General features: G+C 33.4%; 2 protein-coding genes across 2 annotated transcripts; one reads left to right on the top strand and one right to left on the bottom strand.

The window, feature by feature from the left end:
• Window positions 1–272: 272 nt before the first annotated feature.
• LOC107786482 (bZIP transcription factor TGA10-like) lies at window positions 273–6,259 on the top strand. Its single transcript, XM_016607970.2, has 11 exons — window positions 273–681; window positions 769–869; window positions 1,380–1,456; window positions 1,973–2,092; window positions 2,241–2,309; window positions 2,467–2,526; window positions 2,649–2,726; window positions 2,843–2,918; window positions 3,637–3,908; window positions 5,176–5,415; window positions 5,910–6,259. The coding sequence occupies exons 1-11, from the start codon at window positions 419–421 to the stop codon at window positions 6,057–6,059; spliced, it is 1,506 nt and encodes a 501-aa protein (XP_016463456.1). The 5' UTR covers window positions 273–418; the 3' UTR covers window positions 6,060–6,259.
• Window positions 6,260–10,065: 3,806 nt separating this feature from the next.
• Window positions 10,066–12,864, bottom strand: LOC107786481 (protein POLYCHOME-like). Its single transcript, XM_016607969.2, has 3 exons — window positions 12,727–12,864; window positions 12,135–12,480; window positions 10,066–10,687 (listed from the first exon to the last, which is right to left on the bottom strand). The coding sequence occupies exons 2-3, from the start codon at window positions 12,459–12,461 to the stop codon at window positions 10,298–10,300; spliced, it is 717 nt and encodes a 238-aa protein (XP_016463455.1). The 5' UTR covers window positions 12,462–12,480; window positions 12,727–12,864; the 3' UTR covers window positions 10,066–10,297.
• Between the last annotated feature and the right edge of the window lie 473 nt (window positions 12,865–13,337).

Here is a 13,337-nt window from a genome sequence, read left to right as displayed (position 1 = left end):
CGTCACATTAAATTTCTGGGCCCGTTCCGTACGCGGACACCACCTTTGATAAAATGTCAATGGCAATAATGAATAAGAAGGAGGACCATAATGTCATATCAAGAAACAAGACTGAGATGGTAGTACAAGGAAGCTCAAAAGCGGTTTCTTTAGACCCTAAGCGAGATATAGTTTCTGCAATTTAATTTTATAGTTTCGCCGAGTGGAATTTATTTAAAAGAAAAAAGAAACAAGTGTTGATTCTTCTTCTCTAGTGCTTAAAATAGCTTTGTCTTTTGCTTCATTTCCTTATCCTCAAAGATCAAAACCTCAAACGTTACACCGACTCGAGATATATATGGCTCTCTTTAGTTATATTTCTATATATATGAGTCAGTTATGGTGATTATATTGTTGAAGTCCAAGAATAGCTCTATAAATGGGATTTCAAGGATCTTATTCAACAGAAGAAGAAAATAAGCTTTTTATTGGAGTTCATTTCATGGCTTCCTCTAACAAAAGTAATGACGACCTTTTACTAAATAATAATAGTCAAATTTCTTTTGGAAGCAGCCAACAACAGTTTTTTCATAGTCCTCAGCAGCAACATGATCAGCACCAACTTCAAAATAATAGTAATCAGATTTCTTTTGGTCTGTTTCAGCAGCACTCATCTTCTTCATCAAATCCTGGAAATTTCATGTAATTAACAACAAAAAACCCATCTCTTCATTTCTTTACTTTTTGTTTTTGTTTTGTGTAATTCAAATTCTTTTTTGTTTTGAGCAGAAACAAAGATAATAGTGGAGCTTATGATTTGGGAGAACTAGATCAAGCACTTTTTCTTTATCTTGATGGACAAGAGCCTTCTTCAATCCAAGATCAAAGACGTGAGCTTAATTTCTTAGTAATTAATTTCCTACTAAATTGTTATCCAGTTTTTTTTTTTTTTTTTTTTTTTCTGATTAATAGTAAATGACTTAGCTTTTGTTTTCTATTTAATTTTAGGTTTGTTCTGTTGAGATTCTCTCTTGGGAATGGTTATGCTTTTAGTCATGAGAAAAGCATGTTTCGCAAATTAAAATCTGATAACTCCGTACTTACTTTGACCAGATCCTCTTACAACCAAAAGAACTTTTCCTCTTTTTTTTTTCCTGTTTTCAACAGATAAAGATTTTTATCCTTACTGTACGAATGAAAAGATTTTGTGTTTCCTCTCTTTTTCGCAAGCTTTTACTGTGTTCCATTGGTCCTTTTTTTCTTTTCTTCTGTAGATCTGTATATTTACAAGAAGCTCAAAAATGCATGACATGTCAGAAAGACAGAAGGATCTCTTTTTAGACATATAATAATATACAAATTAAAGGACTTGATTTCTATTTCTGTGAAATTATTTGCAGATAATTCTGGGGTGAGGCCACCAACTCTCAACATTTTTCCATCACAACCAATGCATATCGAGCCTTCCTCAACTAAGGTATATATATTGAGAATTAAGAGTTTAAGTTCCCCACACTCACGTGTTACACTATTAGGTTAATTAGTTGGCGGTAATTAGCATTTCATGTGATAATTTTTCTATACGCACTTATAATGTAAAGAATATTTACACAATCAGGCTATTTATTAGGTAATTATAAAAGTAAATCTCTTGATAAACATTTTGTAATTTAATAAATATAGTAATTAACCTACTATCATATGTTAAAATTAACTATAGTCCAAAAGAATCTTTACATCATCCGTGTATATTAATTTAATTAAATCCACTTTTCATTAATAAAGTTGACACTTATAGCGTAAATTTTTTTTACAATGCCGAGTATTTAACTCAAATCCAATAAAAATATGGATAACATATGTAGCTATGTATAGCTAGAAAGACCGTTAAAATGTTTCATTTCTTGATGTTAACTACTTGGGTTTTGAATTAATTAACTACTTGGGTTTTGAATTAACATAAAACGGACTTTGCCATCTATTTGTTTGGTAGGCAAATAATGGATTAGTTTCTCAAGCAACAAGTGGTTCCAACAAATCATCTCAGCCGTCCATGGCTAAAACTGATATTGTTCCTTCAGCTTCTGGACTGGAACCACCCAAAACTGCTAAGGTATCATTTCTCATTTTTCAAAACCTACTTTTATATGTAAGGTTTTATATCACTTTCACCTTGATAATGTTGTCTTTTCTTTTTCATCCTTTTTCTTTAATTTTTTTTTTAACCTTAAAATCCTTTCTGCTGTCAAATGTGGTCTCAGCGTGAGGGAATTCGGAAGGGTCCAACTTCAAGTTCAGAGCAAGATGCACCCAAAACACCAGACCCCAAGGTACGTGGGATTTAATTTCTGATCATATTATATTATTATCAATGTAATTTAATTACTTACGGCCAAGGTAATCTGTTCTATTTTTCATGTTACTAGTCCCACTTTATTTCATATAAATTATCTTAATAATATTGTGAATTTACTCTTTTTCTTGCAGACATTAAGGAGACTTGCTCAGAATAGGGAGGCAGCTAGGAAAAGCAGACTTAGGAAAAAGGTTCTAATAATCATTCTTTTACTTTGTACTAGTTATTAGTGTTACTGTTGAAACAATTAATGACATCATGCTTGAGAATTATTTTATGGAAACTTTGTTTCATTCTACCTGTTCCATTACAGGCTTATGTTCAACAGCTAGAGTCAAGTAGAATAAGACTCGCTCAATTAGAGCAAGAAATACAAAGGGCCAGATCTCAAGTAATTACATTTCTCTTCCCAGCTCAACTAATTCTTAAGATTTTACTAAATAAGATATTTGTGTAATCTTCAGTAATTTATGATGTCTGAAGAAAAAAAATTATTGCATTGTCAAGGGATTTTATGTTGGGGGAAATGCTCTTCAAGCGGGAGAACAAGCCCTTGCAGTTAATATGGCCAATATCAGCTCAGGTACTAATCCTATTTCAGGCCACTTTGTATTGGAATTTGACTTTTATACACTAATCGTGTACAAGAATTATACGTACATCTTATCTGATCATTTAAAAAATAATTGCATGTAATGGCTCATAATTAGTAGTATTAATTAGTTACCTGTAAAATAAGAAAATAAGCCTTTCCAGCATTTACTCCGTTTTATTTTATGCGACCCTATTTGATTGACACGAAAGTTTAAGAAAACAAAATACAAGACCTTTAAAACTCGTAATCTTAAACAAGTTTCCCCAAGAGCAAGGTGAGAAGTTCTTGGAGGGAAGGATGTCGGGGGTCTATCTGGAAACAACCTCTCTACCCGAGGATAGGGGTAAGGTCTGCGTACACACTACCCTCCTCAGACCCCACTAAGTGAAATTATACTGGGTTATTGTTGTTGTTGTTGAATCTTAAACAAGTCATATGTGTGTCGCTGATTATAAAACTTATGATTTTAAATATGCCATTATTTATGATATTTGAGTAGCTGTAACATCTTCAGGGAAGTATAAATATATAATTTATTTACAAATTTATAAAGAAGTCATTCTTTCTTGAAACAAACCAAAAAGAAAATAAAGTCACATAAACTGAAATAGAAGAGGTAGGTTAAATTGAACTGCTAGTATAAAATTTTCATTTCAGTATCATTATACATAAGTTACAGTAAACTTTTTTTTTTGCATGAATTTAGATGCTGCAATTTTTGACTTGGAGTACGCAAGATGGCTGGAGGAACACCATCGTCTAATGTGTGAGCTTAGGAATGCAGTACAGGAGCATTTGCAGGAGAACGAACTTCGTATCTACGTCGAAAATTGTATAACACATTATGACGAGATTATGAACCTCAAATGCATGCTTGCAAAGTCTGATGTCTTTCATCTCGTTTCTGGTTTATGGAAGACTCCAGCTGAACGTTGTTTCTTGTGGATGGGAGATTTCCGGCCATCCGAGCTTCTCAAAGTACGTATGCAGACCTCTAAATTAACTTGTTAAAATGCACTGATTATTGAAAAAATATATTTTACATTGTCAGTGTATATAATACGTACATAGAAACTCATATCTTTGGTAAATAGTTTACGTAATATATATATATACACACATTGTCAGTATACAAAATTATAGCGAAGTGTATCGGTACATGATCACCATCTGATTATTATAGAATCATGCATGCAAACCCTAGTTTGCATTATACGTGTGTGTGTGTTTCTTTTTAATTTTGTGTTCTTCCCTTGTCAAGTCTGGTTTTGAGTTAGTGAACATGTGATTAATTAGAGTATATTCAGTTTGTTTGGAGAAGGAATAGAAAATGGTGAATTAGGAGTAAGAACGTGGAGAGACATATATCATGAGATACCTCACCAGAAATACAACAATTTTATTCAATGATGTCACCTGTGGGTGCACTGGTGCGAACATCTCATGATGTTCTGTGACTTTTGTGTAATATTATCAGAGAGATCTCAAAAACTTTCCCTTATAGAATCCTGTTAGGTATTATTCCCTACTCAACCATAAAGCCATGTATGTCCCTTACTATCTTTGCTGATTCTTAATTTCTTTCATGTTTCTTCCTCATATGGGTATACATGCTTTATTACATATAAATTTTATTTTCCTACAAATAAGTGTTCGCCTTTGGAAAGAATTATTCATTAATAGTTTTGCTGGTGAGAAATAGCAAATAGCTCATGAAATCGAAATGAGTGAAAGCTAGCCTAAATGCTAGTCTAAAAAAAAGTAGTCAATAAGTTTATTTGGGAAATTTTCTTTCTTTGGTGGGGAATTTTTTTTTTTTTTTGGGGGGGGGGGGGGGGGAGGGGTTATTGATGTTCTTTGCACGGCTATCCAATGACGTATTATGTTCTTTATCTCTCTTTCATTGACGCAAAGAATCAGTCATGCTTTCTTCTAGATGTATTAACTTTAGTTGGTACTCCTATTCAGTAACAAGAAACAAAATGACTATTGTACTTTATATTTTATCTCAACTACCTCACTATTTATTTTTATTAATTAAGGTCATTTTGATATCGTTATGGAGGTTTTTATTTGGATTAGCTAATTGTTCTTCTACTTTATGAGTCAATGCAATTTAACTTATTATAGCAAATTGCGTCTTTTATTTTTTAAGAAAATCAGTTTCACTTTAAAAGGTTCTTACACCGTCGGTGTACAACTAATTAATTTGGTTTTGGTGTTTTATAAAAAAATGTTTGAGCAGATAATACTGAGTCAGATTGAGCCATTAACAGAAAACCAACTAATGGGAATTTGTGGATTACAACAATCAACACAAGAAGCTGAGGATGCTCTCTCACAAGGATTGGAATCTCTAAATCAGTCTCTCTCAGACACAATTGCCTCTGATGCATTGGCTTGCCCACAGAATATGGCCAATTATATGGGCCAAATGGCTCTTGCCATGAACAAACTCTCTACTGTTGAAGGCTTCCTTAGACAGGTATATTAATTCTAATTTTTTAACTTATGAATTTGATATCCAATGTGAATTTGAATTAATCGGCCAGTTATTTTTAAATATCGGATGCCTAAAGGAAAGATGAATTAGAAACATAGTACTCCTAACAAACTTGTAGAAATGATACTAACAAACAACTGTGTGTTGTGTGTTTGGGGTTGGGGGGGGGGGAGAATATCTCTATCATAAATAATTATAGGCCCATATTTTTATGATGTCATAAGTCATAAACCTCTTGACAATTCAGAGTTTCAGACCATGCACCATAACTCCTAAGTTGCTCAGACAGAATGAGAAAGAAAGAAATCCACAAATTTCTGATTTCTTGTATTATTACATCAATTATTATATCCTCAATATAGAAACTTTGGGACTTGCCACCAAATCATCGCCCACCTGAAAAATAGTGGGCAGATATATAGTTAGTGTATAATATATGTTTATTGGCTAGCAGTTGTAATTATTTTCTCTTACAGGCTGACAATCTGAGGCACCAAACGATTCATAGGCTGCATCAAATCTTGACTACTCGTCAAGCCGCGAGGTGTTTTCTGGCAATCGGCGAGTATTTTCATCGGCTTCGAGCTCTCAGCTCTCTCTGGCTGGCTCGCCCTCGACAGGAATAGGAGAAACTCTTAATTAGCGACTTAGCCTTCTATAATCTTTCTTGACTTAAATTTTCCCAAATATTTCTGTTTTTTTTTTCTTTTTTCTGTTCCACTTCCAGGACCAATCCTTATGATAGTGTTGTGTATAGAGATGAAAAATTAGTTACAGTAAAATGATAAAAAGTACTACTATTAGTTAGTCTCTTTCTTCTTTTGAACTTGTTTTCTTCACTAATTTTAATTAATTTAGGTAATCATCAAGAGAATTGACCATGTCTGAGAATTTGGGTAGTAGTGGAAAGGAAAGGAGATGGTGAATTTGAGAATTCTCCATTTATCCAAAACAAATGCAAAAATAGAACAAGAAAATTCTTTTTGTAGCTAATAATTGAGATACATTGATATGGTATTGGAGTTAAAGTTTAGTTGTTACCAGGAAACTTTACACCACTTAGATACAGGGTTCTAATTCTAATCATAAAGTACAATCCCTTTATTAACAAAGATAATGAAAAATAAATATAGCCCATGTTCCATCTGAAAGAAATGGTAATTATTAGTAAAACAAAATTAAAGTCAAAGTTCTTGTATGGGCAAGTTGTAGTGTAGGGAAATTCATGCATCCATTTGGATGTTGTTGAAAGGGATTAGATGACAATTCATGAAAATTAGTTTTATCCCATTTCCATTTTGAAAAGATTTAGTTGTGTCGTCCTTTTCAAGATCACCTGGTTTTCCCAATAGTCGTGGACTCATGGTAGAGAGCAGGGGTGTCCATGGATATTTGAAAACCGACTAAACCGACCGAATTATACCGTACTGAACCGATTCTTAGGTTTCTTTTAAAGAAACCGTAGGTTTTTATATAAATCTATAACCGTACCGATAATTAAGGTAGATTTTTTATTTTATAAAAATAAACCGAAAAAATACCAAATCGTACTGAATAAATTTTACATGCGAAAAATATATTTATATAGTAAGCTTAAAACTAATAAAGCATTAAATTTTTTATTGGACCTTGGAATTATGAAAACTGTTACAAGCCAACAAGCAATTAAGCTCAAAATACTAATTCCTAAAACCTATTATCCTACTTATACTTAAACTAAGTTATTTCAAGTATCTTTATTAAGAAGACACAAAGTATTCCCGCGATTATGAGTAGCAAACTATAATGTATTGAATATGTTTCCTTTCATATAATTTAGATTTATCTTTTCGAATATTTAATATAGACTTTATTCTTGAGTTTCAGTTTGGTTAATATCTTTCCACTTGTGTGATTTATATTTTCTTTGCTTTTACTTGCTTTCTTTAAAGTTGTTGTCGAATAGTTAATGTATCTATACTTTAGTCATCTTTCATGTTTTTTTAATTCATCACCTTTTAAACAGTAAAAATATCTAGAGAGTTTTGCTACGTCCTATAAAAGAACTAGCATTCTACTTTTACTGGTGAATTTTACATGACATTTAAAAAAATACTAAAAATTAACCGAACCGTACCGATACCGAAGTGAAACCGACATGATTGGGACGGTTTCGAAAAGTCTAATTTTGGTTATGCATAATAGAATAACCGAAAAATTAGTATAATACAAACTTTATAAAATAACAGGCCGAACCGAACCATTGACACCCCTAGTAGAGAGTAGAGACCATTGACTCCATCTAGAAGAGATTAGGTGATCTAGATTTCTAAGCGTATGACATCCTAATACAAAGTCAAACAATAAAATTATATATATTCCAAATGATGAGAGAAGAAGGTAAAGAGTCAGATGATAGTACTCCCTTAGAAGTTCAAGAAAATACTGATTATTTTTTAGAAGTTCCTTAGAAGAAAATGCTGATTATTTTCCTTAGAAGAAAATGCTGATTATTTTTAGATGATAGTACTGATTATTTTTTAGAAGAAAATACTGATTGTACTAAAAATAGTTGTCTCAAATTATTTGTCGTTTTAGAAGTTCAAGAAAATACTGATTATTTTTAGATGATAGTTACCCTTAGTAATAATTGTTTTTGAAGATAGAGATAACACATAAATAGAATAAATATTCAATAAAGAGAGATTATATCTTATGACATAAATATGGGTAGAATAGTCCAAACCCTTTCCTAAATAATATTTCTTAAGGAGCGTGTAAAAGACCAAATTCAACACATAATATGAGACGGAGGGAGTACATATGTAGCTAGGCACATATTGATAAAGAAAAAGATGTGAATGAAAAAGATGTTAGGATGTAGTTGGTAGATGGTACAAAAATTCAAAGGTGCTACTTTAATTTCCCACTTCTTCAATTGCAACAAAAAGATGAGTAAAAGAAAACGATCAGAGAAAAGATGAATATTCAGACAAATATATGCAGGGTTACACAGTATATACAGGTATACAATTGGAAAGGAAATAATGTGAAATGGAAAAATAATACTATTAAGATGTAGTTGGTAAAATTTCTGTATTTATTTGTCAGAAATAATAGTTCGGAAAAATATAGTTTAATATTGAAGGAACCAACACAGAATTGGCCTCCTACTACCCATACAATATCTAAGAGGGGTATTTTCTTTCTCTTTTTTCTTTTTTACCCGGTGTCCCGCATCCTTGGGTCCCAACTAATTCAGAATTGCACCACTAAGGAGTTTGAAAAGGGAAACACTCTCTTTTTCCTCTAACAATGACAGGGAAATCTCACTGTCGCATATGGGTTCCTTGAAAAGGGAGTGGATACCTACTAGAGCTGTGAGTTTGTGACCAAGCACCACAGTCAATTCCTCTTAAGTACCACCTCCATGCACACAAATGAAACAAATGCTGATACAAGTATGGTGGAATTAAGCTTCTGTTTCAGGATTTGTATACTGAACAAGTATTTAATCACTAAATACTGGTTTCCTAATCCACATAAAGATGAATCCAGGAGACAGGGCCAGAATAGACATTTGATGGCATGGAATAGATCAATATTGGCAATATCACATTAAATTGGACATAGAAAATGAGAAAATCATGGATACAATACAACTGCACCAAGGTCCTCAAATAATCAATGCATGCAAACAGATTGTAAGACAAATGGCCAATGGGGCCTTCAAATGTGCAGCATCAAAGTGACACCTTAAGATGCACAGAACCCAAGTTTAAGTCAAATTAAGATATAGGGTCCTGTCCAACATTATTTTAGTCGTTATCCAGCCAGTTTATCAATGTTTGTTCTAGCAGATGGTAGTATTATTGTGTTAATTATGATCCTATTTGTGGGGAGTACAAAAGAAGTGCACAGAAAACAGAACTGCCTCACCTTATTATGGTAGGATGCATAAGAATAATGCTGAATAGGGTGTATTAGTAATACTGGTATTAATTATGCTAGTATTAGTTATGCTGACATATTTCTTATTCATTGTTTGGTTTGATGTATTAAAGCATTGTGCAATTTCTAAAAGAATTGTTTGTTTACAAAAATGCCCTCAAAACCAGTCCATCACTTTAACTTTCTAAATGAAACATATTTTGAGAAATATTTTTATATGAAAAAGTTTTAAAAAAATTATTTAATTTGTCTACCTATATTGTAAAATAGAACTAAATATTTATTTATAAAAAAGGAAATATGCTAAGTATTTATTTATTTACTAGCGCTATAATTTTATTTCTCAGTATTTGGATTATTTTAAACTTCCATCAATACAATAACTAGCATATTTTAATCAAGCATAAATGTTGAAGGACAATTTTGTCTTTAACTAAACTAATGCATGCATTAAAACTCATTGCATTGCTAATACCATTGTTTTCTATGCATTAGTTATGCATAGGATAATACCAAATAGGATGCATAACTAATGCATAAGTTCAAAATGTCTATCAAACAATGTATTATTAATACACAAAGCTAATACATGCATTATTTTATCTAATGCATCCTACCAAACGACTCCTAAAGAGAACTCATGTATGATTCCAATGTTAGCCATTATGTACATATTCAAACGCATATCTCCAACTAATGATGAAATACAAATCATAAACTTCAATGCGTGAAAATCAATTCCACAAGGTACAGTTTTAACTCCAGTTACTAATAAGGATCAGAAAGATATCAGCGATATCCTGATTCAACTAATAGCTTGATCATCAGAAGATGATCGTCTTTACCTGGCCGGTCAGCTGCACTTTCTCCTTTCCTCCAAAATTTCAAAGCCTGTTTGCCTCAACCTTGATTGAGTTGGACATCAGATGAAAAATCAGCGCATGGACATTAAAGTTTTCACTCTTTTTTCCCTCTCTTCTTTTCTAGCACTAGGGGCCCTCTTCATTTTATGCAGTTCGTCCATCACAGCTTTCTCAGCAGTGTCAATTGAGTTCAGCAACTTTCTTTGTGGTGTGAGGCAATCAGTGTCTTCAGAACTTTTTTGATTGGTGATATCAAGCAATATCTTTGGCACCTTACCAACAGATTTGGGATGATACCTGCTTCTGACTTTTGGACGTGGAGTAATCATAGGATTCTTGTGCTCAAGTTGAGCACCTGATGTAGATTCAGAAGGATCAAGATCAGTATGGTCCTGGGGTAGAAGTCTCTCAAGTTGTTCGCCTTCACTTTCTCTCAAGCGGGCTCTTGTTCTTTCAATAGCCTATGGAGGAATCCAATTACAATCAGGCTCATCCAGTTGACATGATGCCAAGGATTTCTTCATTAGAATTATATAACTAAAATTTAATTTTGGGACATTCAGCTATGTTGAGATGTAACAAAACATTGAAGTCCAGTCTAATAGTTTCTAGCATATAAAAACCCTGGGAGAGCTCATAGAGCTGAGCTCATAGCACTTGTGCAGTACAACTAGATGCTGCCCTATAGCAAGATTTTTAAAACTCTTAACTGGAATAATAACATTAGGCCACAAGCATTTAAAAGCTTTCTCAAGAGGAGCAATGAATTTATCCGGTCTCTTTCTACTTTATAATTGCAAAGTTATCATAGGAAATTTGAATTGAAAGCATTAGGCAGCTAAGGACATTGATCTTATTTTGTCTCTTTAAGTTGGATAGCTGACCAGTTGAGTTAGTAAAAGATGCTGGGCCTGCATAATTCATAGATAACTGAAAAGGAACAAAAAGAAACACAAAATCTATTAGGAGGCAATTGATAAATTTTGTGTAAGTTCTTATATCTAAGCTTTGCTTAATCTCTATACAAGAATATACTCATTTTATGTATAAAACGTGCCCGTTCACAATGATATGGTGATACATATCTTATCTCATGGTATCAGATTAGCCTCGGTCCCTATCTTCATTCTTCCTCTATCCTATTCCATCACAGCTTAAATGTTTGATTCGTTCTCCTTTCCTTACCCCTCGCATTTCACAACCTCTCTATGGCATAAAAATCCTGATTTTACTGTTCTTTGATTAAGCCAACTATATGTTATGGAGGACATATTGTTTGTCTGTGTTGAAGGTCATATGGTTTATTGTTTTATTGATGGAATCTATGTTTGCCTTGCACCCACCACTGTCAATGATAATGAACCTCTGTTCTTAATCCATCATTTCCCTTATGGATTCCCACTTGACCATGTTCAGAGTGATTTATCAACAGACCCCTGGGCTATATATGCCAATCATACTCGTACCTCTCTCATAAACATATTTATGTAGAAGATAAAAGGATATCTTAAATGTTTGCACATAACATAACTTTTTATATGGCTCATGTACTTGTTCACAATGATCGGTGAAATAGAAATTATTTTAGGAATGTTTAGCACTAATTCAACTTGGTTACAGAACACTATTCATGTCAGTAATATAGAGCGAAATGGAAGCATAACTTCCATTGACAATCGCAAAACTACTATAGTGACAGATTTTTACCAGACATCTGAACAAGTGAAACAAGTAAAACTTCCTATATTAAGCATAGACATCACTAATAGCAAACAAGTTGCGAAAAGCTTAAACTGGAAACAGACTTAGATCTCACAAAACAAACAAACTAGAAATTAGGTATGAATTGCAAATCAAGATTCTGCTCAACAAACTGAAAAAACATTAGAGAGTGAACTAAGCAGTTACCCTGACAATAGAAGTGATGTCACGGAGAGGAGTTCTTGGATACCAAGAAGGAAGTACACTGCGACGCCCGCGCCATCGTCCCCGGCCTCCCGGCGAAATGTTCTGACTACCAATCGCCCTGACCGGAGTTCCACGCAAATTTCGCCCACGACCACCGCCGGACGTTCTTACCGTCGTCGGCGTAGTCCGTAGGGGAACTACGGCAGTGCTCGCTTCTGATTCATCCTGAAAGATCTCAATGCCGCCTCTGCCAATTGACCTCCGTCGACGACTGTAGACGTATATTGGATCTTCCAGCCTAGTTAATCTGTCTCTGCCCTCCGCCATTCTTACTAAATCTTCAACTCTAGTATTAAACCAAAAAAGATATTATCAAATTACTCGATTAACTACATTTTAACAGCAAATTAGCCATGATTAATGAGAATCATCTATCTATTCCGCTCTATTCAGACCAATTTTATTCCCAAAAAAATGAATGTTAGTTTTTTAAAAGAAAAAACAAAATTTCCATCAGCAGATCCATTTGATAGCAAATGAATAAATTTCGTATTTCCAAAATGAAATTGAGGTATTCTGAGCAAGAAATTACCTTGAAAATCTACTGGGTTTATGTTAGGATTCTTGTTGAGGCTTCACTCTGCTTTGTGGGGGGAAATGAGAAGAAAGATAGCGTAGAGATAGGCACATTGGCAAATTTTCAAAATGGATTTGGGCGGCACTTTATAACCAAAATGAAATTTTTCATAACTGAAAATTTAAAAATTTTGGAAAATGAGATAAAAGTTTAATGGTGAGCACGTGACGTGAGTTCAATCAGATTTCAAATTTTAATGGTGTGCACGTGGGTTTAATCATATTTCAAATTTCGAATTTGGTTCAAAAAGTAAAAATCGCACGCGTCCTATTTGATCGCCTCATTTAATCTATTCCTATTTTTTTTAAAGTTTTAACTTGTACCCATTTTTTAAACAATTTCAGTCATCTTTCTCCCCTCCTTCTCCTCCTTGTTTTCTTCTTCTCAAGATTTTCCACTCAATTGTCACCCACCTCCAAGCTTTCAATAGAAGAGGCATTTTATGAACAGAGCAAGAAACAGACAGATTCTTTCATTGTTTTCTGCTGTAGCTTAATGTTAAATTGCTGATGCATCGTTTTTGCACTTCGTCTCCTTTGTTTCTAGTTAGGTATCCATTTTTTGTC

Source organism: Nicotiana tabacum, chromosome 5 (genome assembly GCF_000715075.1).
Source record: "Nicotiana tabacum cultivar K326 chromosome 5, ASM71507v2, whole genome shotgun sequence".
Taxonomy (NCBI): Eukaryota; Viridiplantae; Streptophyta; class Magnoliopsida; order Solanales; family Solanaceae; genus Nicotiana; species Nicotiana tabacum.
Note: the sequence above shows the minus strand (reverse complement) of the source record. Positions and strands in the feature narration are given on the sequence as shown.